This window comes from Zingiber officinale, chromosome 10B (genome assembly GCF_018446385.1).
Source record: "Zingiber officinale cultivar Zhangliang chromosome 10B, Zo_v1.1, whole genome shotgun sequence".
Classification (NCBI taxonomy): domain Eukaryota; kingdom Viridiplantae; phylum Streptophyta; class Magnoliopsida; order Zingiberales; family Zingiberaceae; genus Zingiber; species Zingiber officinale.
Window position 1 is genome coordinate 83943492 of NC_056005.1, and position 15465 is coordinate 83958956.

The 15465-nt window shown below is 37.4% G+C and overlaps 1 protein-coding gene across 1 annotated transcript; it reads right to left on the reverse strand.

The window, feature by feature from the left end:
* Nucleotides 1-621: 621 nt before the first annotated feature.
* LOC122029778 (IQ domain-containing protein IQM1-like) lies at nt 622-3257 on the reverse strand. The gene is made up of 10 exons (XM_042588908.1): nt 3104-3257; nt 2653-2977; nt 2433-2547; nt 2289-2354; nt 2127-2215; nt 1969-2056; nt 1756-1893; nt 1587-1679; nt 1414-1515; nt 622-1348 (listed from the first exon to the last, which is right to left on the reverse strand). The coding sequence occupies exons 2-10, from the start codon at nt 2946-2948 to the stop codon at nt 902-904; spliced, it is 1434 nt and encodes a 477-aa protein (XP_042444842.1). The 5' UTR covers nt 2949-2977; nt 3104-3257; the 3' UTR covers nt 622-901.
* Nucleotides 3258-15465: the final 12208 nt, after the last annotated feature.

Genomic DNA, 15465 nt, shown 5'->3' on the forward strand with positions numbered 1-15465 from the left:
TCGATTGATAACTTTTTCCGTAATAATAATTGGATATTTGTTCAGTTCACTATGAACAACCTATGCTAGATTGCAACCATGATTTCTCCATTGTATCTTGAAAAATAGATATTCATTGTAATCTCAAAATACCACTGAATGAGACGAATCTATTTTAAGGAAATTGTATCAAACGTATATCTCGACATCTCTTTTTCCTAACTAGGCAACTCATTCAGAATCGGCAGTTTAGTGTCTTACGTTTTGACTTGACAACACTCAACTTCCACTCAAGAGCACTCAACCAACTCGTTACTTGATGACTCAATACTATGCGACTTGGCAGGTCGGGCACTCGGTGTCTCGACTCAACACTCGACAGCTCGAGAACTCGACTTCCCACTCGGATCTCGTGGTACTCGGGAAGCAATTAGAGTAATCTTCCTACTCACGACAATCTATTCAGACTTGAACTACAACCTTCTTACTCAGGAATACCGTTTGGATAAAGAAACAGATTGACCTAATCAAATATAACTAACAGTTTAAGATTATTAACTCGAGCTATATTAATAGATAAATCTGAGTTAATTTTTGTAATTTTAATTCAATAAATTCTCTAACAAGCAACAATCCAATAGATTGTGGAATATTTTTCAAATTACTTCAAATACCAATCTAATTTCATGAAAAAGGATTCTCTTCCATGAAAAAAAGTTATTTCTATTACACAAGCTGAGGGATTAGAGAAAGAAACACCTCACTTCAGAATCCTACAACCCGATGGTGAGTCAAAGGTAAAGCAAAAAAGAAGATCAGGGAAAGCAAATCCTTCATCTCGATCAAACAACCAATCTACACAATCCCAAACAAAAGAATTATCGAGTTCATTCTCCATTAGTGTCACTGATATTGCACGGCTTCACTGCATCAGGGCAATGACAGGGGAGACGGTAGTGGGAGTAGGAATGCCCATGTACTGAAACCTCGGTGACAGCCTAACTTTGGGGCTTGGCCTTGGAGAAGGAATTGGAAACTTGTTCCAAATGGGTGAAGGAACCACCCTGGGAGAGAGGTTGACTTGCTCGAGGGCCTTGGACCGGAGATCGGCAGAGTAGTCACAGACACAGCTAATACGAGCACCGGTGCCGGTCGACCATTTGCACGACAAAGGCTTTCCGATCTCGAAAACCACTTCCTCACTTCCCTCCCTTGCATTGTTTTGCTCTGAAGGCTGTTCAACTTCTTCTTTGCTCTCCACTTCATTCCTATCATTAGCCATCTCATTCACAACCTCAGTCACTGCCACTGCTATTTCAACACCATTCTTATCCTGCGTGGGGTACTCGTCGTCGTCGACGGCACACCTCTGCAAAGAAAAAGGTTAAAGAATTGATCCTTTGGATGAAAAGAAGAAAGAATTAACTAGTTCACCTTGACATCAGTGAGGTCTACATGGTTGTCCTCAAGGAAACTAATGAATTCCTTGAAGTGGTATTCTGTAGGGAGGTAATGCCCACTGTATGGCCATATAGCCTGATATTTTAACAGCTTATTAGATAATTAACAACAGATTGAGGTCACATTAACTTGGATGTCTTTCATACCTTTAGTATGCCTTCCTTTGCAACCATCCTACCAGCAGCTGATGTAGCTCCTCCAGCCAAGAAACTAGAGTGCTGAAATGTGCCTTTGTTCTTCTGCTCAGATGAACAACAGCATGTCAGTAAGCTAAATAGGCATTGAACACACCATGTTTAGATCTTTTTTACATACTCGCCCGACGTATAATGTCCTCGAGGTGCTGAGAACGAATATCCACTTGGATCCTTCAGTAGTACTCAGAAGCTCCTGACTTTGTTTATACAGAAGCTTCCCCATGTCCGCAATCACTTCATAAGCTTCTCTCTCTTTCTGCAATTTGAAGCTGCTTTGTGAGATTCATTCTAATGGGGGGAAAAAAATAATTTTGTTGTACAAGGAGCTTACTGGACCAAGGTAGGTAATCAACTGCTTTTGAAGCTTGCTTCTCGGGCACTTTTCGAGGTTCACTTCTCTTCCATCTCCAACATCCAACCTTCATAAGGAGAAAGCATCAGCCAAAAACCACTCGTAAACAAAAGAATTGCATGGTTCTTAGTTTGTACCAGTAGAAGAATGGCTGGGAGCTTTCACAGGCAAACCATTCATCGTAGTACAGATGCAGATTGTGACCATACCGATGCCGGGGATCGATCTGCGCAATGGAAACTAACTTCTTTGAACTCGTCTTTGAACATGGTTTACAGAGGAAACAGATGGATGCTTACAGCTTCTAGCCAGTGCTGCAATGCCAGTTTCTGGGCCTTTTCGTCTTTGGATAAACCCTTACCGACCTGAAAGAGAGAATAGATTTCATTTCATGGAGTTTCTATTAGGAACAAACAAACATGGCAAGATAATTGAGAACTCACCCTAGCTAATCTGTTCTTGGCCCTCGACCATTTAGAGACTGCTGTTTCTTGCTTCTCCTCGTGAAAGAAGGAGACAGAAGTGCGCTTAAGTGATGCGAAATCCAGTGCCTTCCACCTGCAACAACAACAAAGACAGTATCAAAGAAGTTCAAACAAGAAATAATCAAACTCCTTTGCTTTAACTACTTGTAGAGCGAGCGATGTGAAATTGGATGCGAACCAGAGTTCCTCCACTACGACCGCGCAATCCGCCAAGTTTCTCCGGGTTCGGTATCCCTTGTAGACCTTCTGCAGGGTGGTGGCGGCGTCATCTAGCTCGCTCAAAATCCTCGGGGATGTGAACGAGGAAGCCGGCTGAGGGAGCTTCACACGGGGAACCACAAAGTTGACAGGGGTCTTGATGCGAGATGGATGCGATGCTGCAACTTCATCGTTGCTGGCTTGCTCTTGAGGTTCCCAATTCTTAAAGCTCAGTGACTTCTGAAGAACTGCCTTGCTCAGTGGGCTGGAAACCATCTCGCCTCCTGGAACTCTTCAATTCGCTACTGCAGAAAACAGAATTACCATCGCAAGGAACAAAAACAGCATCTCGGGAAGAAGAATTCAGCAGAATAAAAAAGGGAAAGTGAAACAGGGAGGAGGAAGCGATGAAGCAGAAGTTGTCGCTATACCTTCCACTCTTGCAAGCCGCAGAAGCAAGATAAATCTAATCGAGCAACCCTCCTCCTTAGTATTTATATTAATGGCAGAAAAGGACAGTAGACGACATTGGCCCAACTGCTCTACAAGTCTTCTTAGATTGTCGGAAAGAGATTGGAAAGTGTGAAATATTAGTCTGCAAATTTTCCAACTTCGCCTTTGACGGGCTATGCCCAAGAGGAGAACGCACCACCTATTATCTTAACCCAAAGGATGGAGCAAAGAAGAGATCGAGCTATAAGAGAAGCTGGCAGCTTCATGGAAATTGCTAAGTAGATCTTGTTTTTCTTTTGATTTTGTTTTTAATTCTCTTCGAATTGGGAGATGGTCAATCCGGTTTCATAAATCTCACTAGGATAAATAGAGAAGGGTTCGTGTTCAATCTATCCCATTATAAAAAAATTTATATATTCAATTATTAAATGTCAAGTTAATTATTTAAAAGGTCTAATCGTTATACAGTAGATTTGGGGACTAGTAGACTTGTTTTTGTTCGTACAGTTGATGCTGATGGATGGAGTTTCCTATAATAATTGATTTTTAGGAGACTTCTGCTATCTGTGGCATCTTAATGTTGCAGATGCAGGGTCAAAGTAGTCCAGCTCGATGGCGGCTAATTGACCGATATCATGAAGGTTTTCTATCTATTATCGAAAATAAGTCCAAACGTACGGCATCTCAAATTTATCCTTCCATTAATTAGTTTTCTTATCAAATAATAAATATTCGAAAGAGTATATGGATACCCTATACTTGTATCACAGTCCAAATATTAGTTTTCTTATTGAAAAAAATAATACGGCTCATTTAAATATAGAACTATAAATGAATTCATGAATAAATTTAATATTCAATTTAATAAATATTTATTTATATTCATTCAATATATATAAAATTAATTAAATAAATACTCTTAAATATCTCGTTAAATAAAATAAATAATTTTAAACATATATATGTTTAGCTCGTTAATGTTCATAAATAATATTTGTAAATAATATTCATGAATAATGTTTATGAACCATATTCATTAATAAAACTTTTATCAATATATTAAAATATAAAAATAAATAAATTAAATACATAAATAAGTTTAAATTATGAAACTCAATAATCAATCAAATAAGTAAAAATTTTGAACAATCAAACAAGTTTGAATTGAGAACTCGCTAACGTCTAAACGAACCAAGCTCGAAGCAAACTTAAGCTAAGTTTAAATTTAGACTTCGATAACATATAAATAAACTAAGCTCAAATTCAGACCTCGATAACATCTAAATAAACTATGCTCAAATTCAAGCCTCGATAACATCTAAATAAACTAAGCTCAAATTAATTTTCAAATAAATTCAAACTTATAAAAAATAAATCAAACTAAATTTGAATAATTATTTTAAAAAATTAATTTAAATAATTATTTTAAAATTTTAATTTAAATAATTATTTTAAAATTTTAATTCATTTTAAACTCGATTCAATTTAACTTTTCAAATAAATTTCAACACCCTAAAATTTACTTGTTTAAATCCTATTAAAATGACTCAATATTTTTTTAATATTGATTTTTAGGAGACTTGTGTCCTCTGTGGCGTCGTACAAGTGCGAATTTACAGTTGCAAAGTCAAAGTAGAGCTTCATCATTGCCTACTTATTGACCAGCCACACAAATGGCAATAGAAACTAATCGAACAAATCTGTCGGATAGAGGTACCTTTCGGACCACTATCAGCATTGAAGATGCAACTTAATACCATTTTTTGGATAGGTTTTTTAATCTATCCGAAATCGAAAACAATAAAATTTTCTTCATCCCTCATCGAAAGCTCATAAAAATATCTATTAACAGTGTCAAGCTTGTGGCTGCGAGAGAAGCCTTTTGTAGTAGGGTGCAAATTAATTCAGCTTGTTCCTGAGTTTTTTTAATTCGGTTTCAAAAATATTTGATTGATTTTCAAAATTATCGAATTGAACTCGAATATTTTGATAAAATTTTCTAACTAAATTTGAACTCATAATATTTTATTTGATTGTTCACTCGAAGTTGAATTTTATTTCAAAAATCACGTTTGATATGAGTTATAATAAGTGAATCTGGAAGATGACGTGACGGTCAAAGTCAAAGTGACATGATGATCAAAGTCGAATAAATTATTAAATTTGAATCGAACTCGAATATTTCGATAAATTTTTTTAGATGAATTCAAACTCATAATATTTTATTTAATTATTCACGAATCGTTCACAAATTGAACTTGAGCCGAAGTCCGATTATTTTTACATAATTAGAATTTTAATTTAAATATGCTTAAATTAATATGATTCAAACCGAAAATAAATTTATATCATTTTAAACTATAGTTTAATTTTGTTTGAATCAAGATTCGAACTATTCAAATCGAACTCGAGGCTGAATTTTATTTCAAAAATCATGCTTGATATGAGTTATAATGAGCGAATCTAGAAGATGACATGACAGTTAAAGTTAAGGTGACGTGACGGTCAAAATTAAGGTAACATGGGGGGTTAAAGTCGGAATAGGAGAACAATCCCCAGTGGCTCCTCTCCGAGAGAGATGGCCAGTCGGGCCTGTCCAAGCGGCAATACTTCATTTCCCGTGAAGTCGTACAGTGGGGTTGTCATGAGCAGCAACTTACTTCGATCAATTTGTAACTGATCGAACGCCTTCTTGAAAATAATGTTCACCGAACTTCCTGTGTCAACAAAAGTTCAATGAATTGTGTAGTTAGCGATTACCGCCCGGATGATCAACGTGTCGTCGTGAGGGATCTCCACTCCCTCCAAGTCGCTAGGGCTGAAGTTGATCTGAGGTCCTTCAGCCTTCTCCTCGCTGCATCCCACGGCATGGATCTCCAACCGCCGAACGTACGAGCTCCTGGCTTTGTTGGAGTCGCCGTCGGTCGGCCCCCTGGCGATCATACCTATTTCTCGTCGGGATGCATTGCTTCTATTCTCCTCTTCCTGAGCGGAGGATCTGTTTTGCTCGGCCGGGACTCGGGAGGGGTCGGCATCTTCCCTCCGCTGATGCTGGTGGTGCCTCTCGGGTGCACTTCTGTCGCCCTCTTGTCGCTCAGTTGATCGATGCCTTTGTCGCCGATCAGGAGAAGAAGATCGGCGGCGGTATTCGCGCGGAGCTGGTCGACTGATGATTGGTGTCAGACTGCGGCAATCACGTGTATTGTGGGTTGTCGACTAATGGAAAGAACAAAATATTGGCGTCCATATTTTCCCTTTGACGCCTTCAGCCGATCGGACGCCACATGTTGCACGTTATGTGCCCTGGTCTCTTGGTGTGGCCGCGCTCCTTCGGCCCTCAGCCCCTTGGGCATTTGATGGTTGTTTAATGGTCGACGCTCGATCGGCGTTGAGGCTTCGATCGGCGCCTCTTTTCTTCTGGCCGCTTGGGCTTCTTCCACATTTATATACTCGTTGGCCTTCTTGAGCATGTGGTCGAAGTCCCTGGGCGGCTTCCTGATGAGCGATCAAAAAAATCTCCCTCGACGAGCCCCTGGGTGAAGGCATTCATCATCGTCTCGAACAAGACCGAGGGGATGCCCATGGCTACTTGGTTTAAACACTGTATGTACGCTCAGAGAGCTTCCTTGGGCCTTTGCTTTAGGGCAAAGAGGTTGACGCTCGTCTTCTGGTAGCGTCGGCTGCTGGCAAAATGATGGTGGAATGCAGCTCTGAAATCTTTGAAGTTTTGTATTGAGCCGTCCGATAGTCTTCGGAATTAGTATTACGCCGATCCGGAGAGCGTAGTGAGAAAGACTCTGCACTTCACCCCGTCTGTATACTGGTGCAACGTGGCCTCGTTGTCGAACCGATCCAGATGATCATCTAGATTGGTCGATCCGTTGTACGTCTCGATCGCCAGCGAGGTGTAGTGTCTAGGTAGAAAGTCTTGTAAGATCTCCTCTGAGAACTGCCGATTGATCCGTTCGAGAGACGCGTTGCTTCCCGAACGAAGATATCATCAGAAGACGATCCCCGCTACTGATTTGCCTGGGCTATCTCCAAGGGGGTTTGGAACAAGGCACGATGAAAGGGGATTGGCGCGAGCAGCGCTTCCCCCTATGTGCCTGTCGGCCTTTGGTTCTGCCCCCATACGGAGATTTACTCCGTTCGGTCTTCCGGACTCGCTCTTCTGCCGGCTGCCGATGTTGCAGGTTGCGGCGCTTGTCGATTGGCCAACGCCTGTTGTTGCTGTTGCTCGATCATCTTCGCCACCCGGGCTTGAACGAGCATCTCAAGCTCTTCTTTGGTGAGCGTCACGGTGGTAAGTCATCCATCATCCTCTATCTTCTTGGCTCGGATTTAGGTAACCTTCCCCACAAATGACGCCAAATATGATTCTATTCGAAAGTCGAAGAGACGGAAAGTTGGGGATGTGGTGCTCACGTTGACCTCCTATGGACTCCATGCAAACTTGTAATACAAACTACGTCAATGCCGAGCTAGGGAAGGGGTCCCCGGCATTGGCCCTTTGACGCTCAAGTTAGTCACCGACGATGAAGAATAAAGCAGAGCAATAAGAAGATTGTAGCACAAATAGTGAATATCGCATACCTTCACCGATGCTTGGACTCCTTTTATATAGAGTTAGGATAGCGTATGTGCACGCTTCCCAAGGCAAGCATTCTTTTCGAAATTTTTCCTGAAAAGACTTGTCAGTAAAGTGTCCCTGACACAGTACCTTAACAAGCTGAGTATATCTCTGAAGTAACAGTGGAAGCCTCCACCGTACGATCTTCTGGCAGCTCATCCCCGATGTCGGCGGCACTAACTCCCAAAAGGATATCACTGGATATCATCAGAAGTGTACTGCTAGGCCGAGCGGGTTGGCCGCTCGGCCGGAATTCCGCCGCCCTGGTGCCCCGTCTGGTCGGCCAGTACCTCGCTATTCCTCAAGGTGTCTGCTCGATCGAAAGTCCACTTTGTTATTGCCGAAGCCTGCTATCAGGGCGAGCGGGGTAGCCACCCGACTGAAGCTTTTACTAGGCCGAGTGGGGTAGCCGCTCGGTCGAAGTTGTTGCCAAGCCGAGCAGGGTAGCCGCTCGGCTTCCGCATATTGTCTTCCTTGAGTGTCGACTGTTTGATTGCTCCCTGTGATGAAGGCGACAGCGGGTCGGAGCCTTCTCCCCCAGTTGGGGTATACTTCACTGGATCGACTGGTGCCATCTACACGTTGACCGCCTTGACTTTGACCTCCTTTGACCTCCATCGTGGTAGCGAGATGGGGCCCTTCATCATCACCGCATCACAAGCCTCCTCCTCAAGTCTAGTCGAAGGAGGTTGTAAGTCTGACTGACTGGATAATTTGAACTTCTTACAATCTCAAAAATTCATAGGAACTGAAATGGGTGCAATCAGAGCTCTCTAGGTTCATTAGTCGATTTTAGTCGAAACCCACTAATGAACCTCAAGAGCTTCGATTGTACCCATTTCTAGTTCCTGTGGATTTCTGGGGTTGTAAGGAGTTCAAATATATTATCCATTGTTTATTTTGACTTCTCAGATGTATTAAAATATAATAAGGAAGAATCACCAAAATTCTACACGTTGGAGCCTGATATGAGTCTATTTCAGACCCAACGTGGGTCTGATATCATTTTATATTAGACCCACATTAGGCCTGATATGATTCTATATCAGGCCCAACGTGGAGAATTTTGGTGATTCTTATTACATTTTAACACCTTTAAGAAATCGAAATAAATAATAAATAGCATATTTGAACTCCTTGCAACCCCAGAAATCCACGAGAGATGAAATGGATGCAATCGAAGCTCTCTAGGTCCATTAGTGAGTTTCGATCAAAACCCGTTAATGGAGCTAGAGAACTCTGATTGCGCTCATTTAAGTTTCTGTGGATTTCTGGGGTTGCAAGGAGTTTAAATATGCTATCCATTGTTTATTTCAGCTTCATAGAGGTGTCAAAATATAAGAAGAAAAAATCACCAAAATTCTCCACGTTGGGCCTGATATGAAATCATATCAGGCCTAATACGGGCCTGATATAGAATGATATTAGGTCAAACGTAGAGAATTTTGGTGATTATTTCTTATTACATTTTAACACCTCTGAGAAAGTCGAAATAAATAATGGATAACATATTTGAACTCCTTGCAACTTCAGAATTTCACAGGAACTGAAATGAGTGTAATTAGAGCTTTCTAAGTGTGAGTTTCTACCAAAACTCACTAATGGACCTAAAGAGTTCCGATTACACTCATTTTAGTTCCTGTGAATTTCTAAGGTTGCAAGAAGTTCAAATATGTTATTCATTGTTTATTTCAACTTTTCAGAAGTATTAAAATATTTTTAGAAGAATCAACGTATAAAAGAGAGGAAAAAAATAAAAGAAGAATGAGAAAAATATTACATACATAAAAACAAAGAGAGGAGAGAGAAATAATAGAGAAAATAAAAAGAAAAATAATCAACAGGTAGGTAAATAGGAAAAATAAATCAGAAAATATATTATTTGATTAAATAATAAAATAGTATCTGTCTTTGTTAAATAAAAAAAATCTGAATATGTCTTTTTGGTAAATTTTCGATTTTGTTTTGATTCGTACGGTTGATGGACGCAGTTTACCGAAATAATTGATTTTTAGGAGACTTCTGTCATCTGTGGCATTTAGTGGTGCTGATGCAGGGTCAAACTAGTCCAGCTGCATATATATATGGCTGCTAATTGACCAGCCACACAAATGGCAACACAAACTAATCGAACACAGTACGGAAAACTATCAGCCATCATAAACCTAATTAAATAATTAAGTGTTTAGATATTTTTAAATTTGAATATGAAAATAGATATGATAAAATACTATCTATACTCTACTTGATATCCGATTATTTACAATTTTTTAGATTGCAATTAAATTTAGGTCCAGTAGAAAACTTTAGGCTTATTCTCAATAGCTGCTGAATCACAATCACAATGAAAAACCGGACTACAAGATCAATTCCATTTTCACTGAATTTCTCGTTAAGCCCCTACTTAAATGTACCTTATGTTGTTCTTAGGAAGATTATTTTTCTTATTATTCTCATTCAATATTTTTTTTTTTTAATTTAATAAATATTCATATCTTTAAACAGACTAATTATGTTATTTTTTAAAGACTTTGATAAGTATTTAGTAGAACAATTTGTTTTTTTTAAAAAAATTATAAATAGTAATAAGATAATAAATCGAATATGTATACCCAATGTAGAGATGATAATGAACGTTAAATATCTTGTAGATATGAAAATAGATATGATGATGGATATAATCGATAGGGATTGACATGGAGCTAGAATATGAAATCCATCCAAATCCAACCCATAATCATACATTTTAGGATATTGTTGATTTTTCAAAATCAGCAACATTTTATTACTTAAAAACAATGAATACCATTTTGCTAAAAAATGATTCAAAATTTCTTTCAAATGAATAAAAATTATTTTGTACTTGCTGATTTTTAAAAATTTAAAAATGATTCAAAATTTTTTAGATAAATAGTAAAACTATTTTTTATTGTATTATTTATTTTTAAAAATTAATAGCACCTTGTTACTAATTTTTAAAAATCAATAATACAGTAAAAATGATTCAGAATTTTTTTTTTCAGATGAATAATAAAAAATCACTTTTCATTGTATTACTGGTTTCATGATTCGGAGTTTATATTCAATAATTAATTTTGTATGAAAGTTTTTTAGATGAACAATAAAAAAGAGAAAGACCAAACATTTTTAAAATTATATATGTGATTAAAAAAATACATATTCACTTATGTTGTTGAGTAAATGGTTCATTTAATAACTTCAGTAGATAAATGACATGCTAATATATTTTTTGCACATCCAGAGATATGACAGTATAATAAAAAAAATTTAACCCCTAACTAAATAGGATAAGTAAGAAATTTATCAAATTAGTATATTTATATGTATAATCATGTTACACAGCGAAAACAACATACGAAACCAAATGAAAACGAGACGAAATAAAATCAAATAAGAGAAATGATATTCTTAAGGAAAAATCTCAAGGAAAACTTTTAAGGATAGACACATAAATGATGAGACCCATAAAAAATGAAATGATAGATCCCATCATTTATGTGTCTATTCTTAAAAATTTTTCTTGAAATTTTTCCTTAAGAATATCATTTCTCTTATCAGGAATCAACAAGTAATCGAGATTGGATTGTTTTTTACTTTTTCTTTTTCCTCTGCTTCCTCTCAACTTTCTAATTTTTTTTTCTTTTCCTTTTTCGTTTTCTGAGAACTTTGAGTAAACAAAGCATTAATAGGACATAAGCACGTGATAAAAAGGACAATCTATCGAACTTTGTTGGACAAAATATGAAAAAGTTTAACACTAACTTCGAATCAATGACAATTTTCATAGATGATTCCGATGGGCTCTATCTTTAGAAGAATGTATCTTTTTGATAATGGTGTAATAGAGGAGTACTTTTTAAATTTCTTATGAATTTAAAAATTAAGTCTAGTCTCAGTGAATTCAGCGTTTTATAATTTATTATAATGATTGATAAATTTTTTTTATAAGATTAGATTGATCATCCTTAAAAATAAACAGTAAAAATTGAACAATTGATGCTAATTAAAATAAAGTAAAAAAAAGATTTGCATAATGAAAAACTTTCCCATCTCTACAAATTATTTGGTCTTTAAAGGCCTCTATACATTCACTAAAAATTATCTACAACCTCTAATGATATAATATAGTGGTAAAATACCAAAAAACAAAGGACCATCATATTTAAATCTCAAATAGGGTGAATACAATACAAATATTATATCAAATAACAACCAAAATATTTCATTGTTATTCTGTCGCTATAGATGAATTGCAATGAATTAGCGACGGAATACGTATCGTTGCTTAGATATTAGTCACTGACAATATAGTGACAGATATTTAATATCCGTCACTATATAATTGCCAAGCTTGGAGTGTATCGATGTTCAACATGGAAAGTGTCGATTGTCTACAATTAGTAATAGAAAACTAACTTCCCGTCGCTATTAGCAACGGATTTTTTGGATATTTAAAAAATTCATCGCTAGTTGCAATGGATATTTAAATAATCCGTCTCTACTGAAGAAATTAAGAAAAAGAAAAATCAGTCTTGTTATTTAATCCAAAATTGATACAGAGAAATATAAAGTATAAAGTCTTATATAATTAAATTAAGAAACCCTAAACTCTAAATATAAAAAGGAAAAGACCAAATTACCCTAAAAGTTATAAACAAATAAATATATATAATCTAACATCTCCCCTCAAACTCACGATGCTACAGCTAGAATCATTAAGAGTTTGTCAGATAAGAAACGAAAGCGTAAAGCGAAATGTGACTGGGTAAATATATCAACAATCTATATTTTTGAAAAAAAAATAAAAGACAATATGATGGTGTCAACCTTAAGATGGTGACAAGTAATGTGACAATCAATTTCAATATGTTTCGTCCCCTCATGAAAAATTGAATTGCGTGTAATTTGAATAACACTCTGAATATCACAATATAATAGAGTAGGTTGATGAAGAGAGATACTCATATCCATAAGAAATTAATGCAACCAAACTATCTCATAAGTAGTTGATGCCATAGCATGATACTCAGCTTTTGTGAAAGATTTAGAAATAATATCTTGCTTCCTACTCTTCTAAGAAATGAGGGAATCACCAAGAAAAATACAAAAGCTAGTGGTAGATTTTTGATCTGTTAGATCACCAGTCCAATCTACATCAGAGTATGCATGCAACGCAGAGATGAAGTAGAAGGAAATAAAAGACTTTGAAATTGAGTGCCCCGAAGATACTTGAGAATACGAATAATAGCAGCCCAATGAATTGTAGTTGGTGCATCGACAAATTGACTAACTACATGAACAGTATACGCAATATCTGAACGAGTCACAGTGAGATAAACTAAGCTTCCAATAATAGTTCTATACAAGCTAGGATCTGACAAAGGTGAGTCACCAGATGGAGAATATCGAGCATTAGTCTCAATAGAAGTATCAAGGACTCTATTATTAATAAGACGAGCACGTTCAAACAGATCAGATATATATTTTGACTGGAATAAAAGATAACCTTGCACGGAATAAACAACCTCAATGCCTAGAAAGTAGCATATTATACCTAAGTCTTTCATAGTAAAATAACGAGCCAACTCAGATTTCAAAGTAGTAATTTGATTAAAATCATCACTAGTAATAATCAGGTTATCAACACATAATGATAGAAGAATACCATCTACACTCGTACATCTGACAAACAATACTAAATCATGATTATTAGGATGAAAACCAAGCAAAGTAATCACTGTAGAAAACTTCTCAAACCAAACATGAGGTGCTTGTTTGAGACCATAAAGTACTTTATGATGCCTATAAACTTCACCAGATTGGTATGAAATACTAGGAGGAGGTGTCATATTACCTTCTTCACGAAGATCACCATTTAGAAATTCATTCTTGACATCCATCCGAGATATTCTCTATTGGCAAACAGAAGCAACAACAATCAAAGTACGAACAGTCATCATTTTTACAGCAGAAGCAAATGTTTCCTCATAATCGATGTCATACTCCTTAGAATAACCTTTAGTAACAAGATGAACTTTGTATTGTTCGATAGATCTATCAGATTTAGTTTTGATCTTATATACCCAACGAGGACCAATAGTGTGTTTTCCTGGTGGCAACGAAACCAAATCCCATATATAAGTTTGATGCAAAGCAGTTAGTTCCTCAACCATAGCACTCTGCCAAAGTGAGTTATAAACAGCTACTCTATAGGATACAAGCTCAGAAAGATAATGAATAGATGCAACAAATGAAGTAAAAGAATGAGAATAACAAGAGTAAGTAAAATCTGGTAGTTTAGTAGACTTACGAACACGAGTGGATTGACAATGGTGGAGAGAAAGATCATCCACAACCTTAGGAGATGATTGGGTAGTGGCAGAAGGAAGAACATATAGAGCGGATATCTCGGGAACCAAAGTACCAAATTTAGTTGTATAAGTACCCCGTGAAAGTTTTAATGTGATCAAACCAAGTCAAGTTAGGTCCTGTTATGTTTTGATGTCTTGTGTCTAAGTGTGCAGGAACTTAGGAGCACAGGAAGTCGAGAGAAAAACACAGTAAGCGAGAAGGATGACACGGAAAGGAGCTGACAGGTTTGGTGCATTTGAGGGACGAGGCCCTGTGAAAGAGTACACTAACGAACGAGAAGGAGACGCGTGACATTTCTAAGAGATAAGAAGCCGGAGCAGAAGATTGCTCGAAAGTCAAAATATGGGTTTGAGTGAGCCCTATTCTGGATGGTCGAAATCACCCAAGCAAGTAGAACTAGAACAGAAGATCCAGACCAATGCGAGCGAAACTGGAGCAGAAGACTGGAACCGAAAGTCAACAAAATATTGACTTTTTGGCTTAGGCGCCCGGAACCCCTCAGGGTGCCCAACCTGAAATCTCAGCCAAACGCAATGTGGCCCATTTCGTTACAATGGGGATAAAATTTTATCCCCTTCCAGGTGCTTGGAACCCTTCCAGGCACCCCGACTAGGACTATAAATACAGCTATGATCCCAGTAAGTAAAAAACAACACTTCTAATTTGTAACGCCCAAAAATTCTCAAACTTGCATTAAAATTATTCTATGATTTTTCTGGAATTTTTAGATATTTTTCCAAAATTTTTCCGAGTAGCGGAAGTAGCAAAAATAATTAGAACCGCAAAATAGCTTAGGCGGGAATCGAACCCGAGACCTATGGTGTAAGGGATAATGCTAGTAACCAGTTGAACCCAGCAGGGCCGTGCTGAAAGAAGAGGGAATCAATTATATTTATAATTGATTTTTGGATGAATTAATTAGTAAATATAAATAAGGATTTAAGTGAGAAGTTTTAGATTATTTCTCACCGTAGTTTTTCCTCACCCGAAACCTAAAACCGCCGCACCTCTCTTCTTCTCCTCTTCCTCACGCACGGCACACCAAGCCAAGGGGCAAGGGAACATCTTCCAGCGATGACTCCAACACGTAAGCGGTTCGTCGAACGGAGCGGTTTTCCGGAAAACCTAGCGGGTAGAATCGTAAGAAAACCTTGCGATTGAGGTAAGAAACCCCTCACGCAGTATAATTGCTCTCGCTTGTTAGTTTTGGCATTAGTTCAATAGTTCTATAGTTTTCAGTTTTAGGGTGTGCTTTTAGTGCACACCAAGCATTCGGTAGAATGCCCAGTTTAGAAGGATGCACCAGTAGGCGTCCTA

What these genes read in the sequence shown, in the direction of transcription:
- LOC122029778 (XM_042588908.1), bottom strand. Translation starts at nt 2,948, where the DNA reads ATGGTTTCCAGCCCACTGAGCAAGGCAGTTCTTCAGAAGTCACTGAGC. An exon ending in GGACATTATACGTCGGGCGA is followed by an intron (nt 1,680 to 1,755) that starts GTATGTAAAAAA and finishes TCATCTGAGCAG; the next exon opens with AAGAACAAAGGCACATTTCA. An exon ending in TAGACCTCACTGATGTCAAG is followed by an intron (nt 1,349 to 1,413) that starts GTGAACTAGTTA and finishes TTTTCTTTGCAG; the next exon opens with AGGTGTGCCGTCGACGACGA.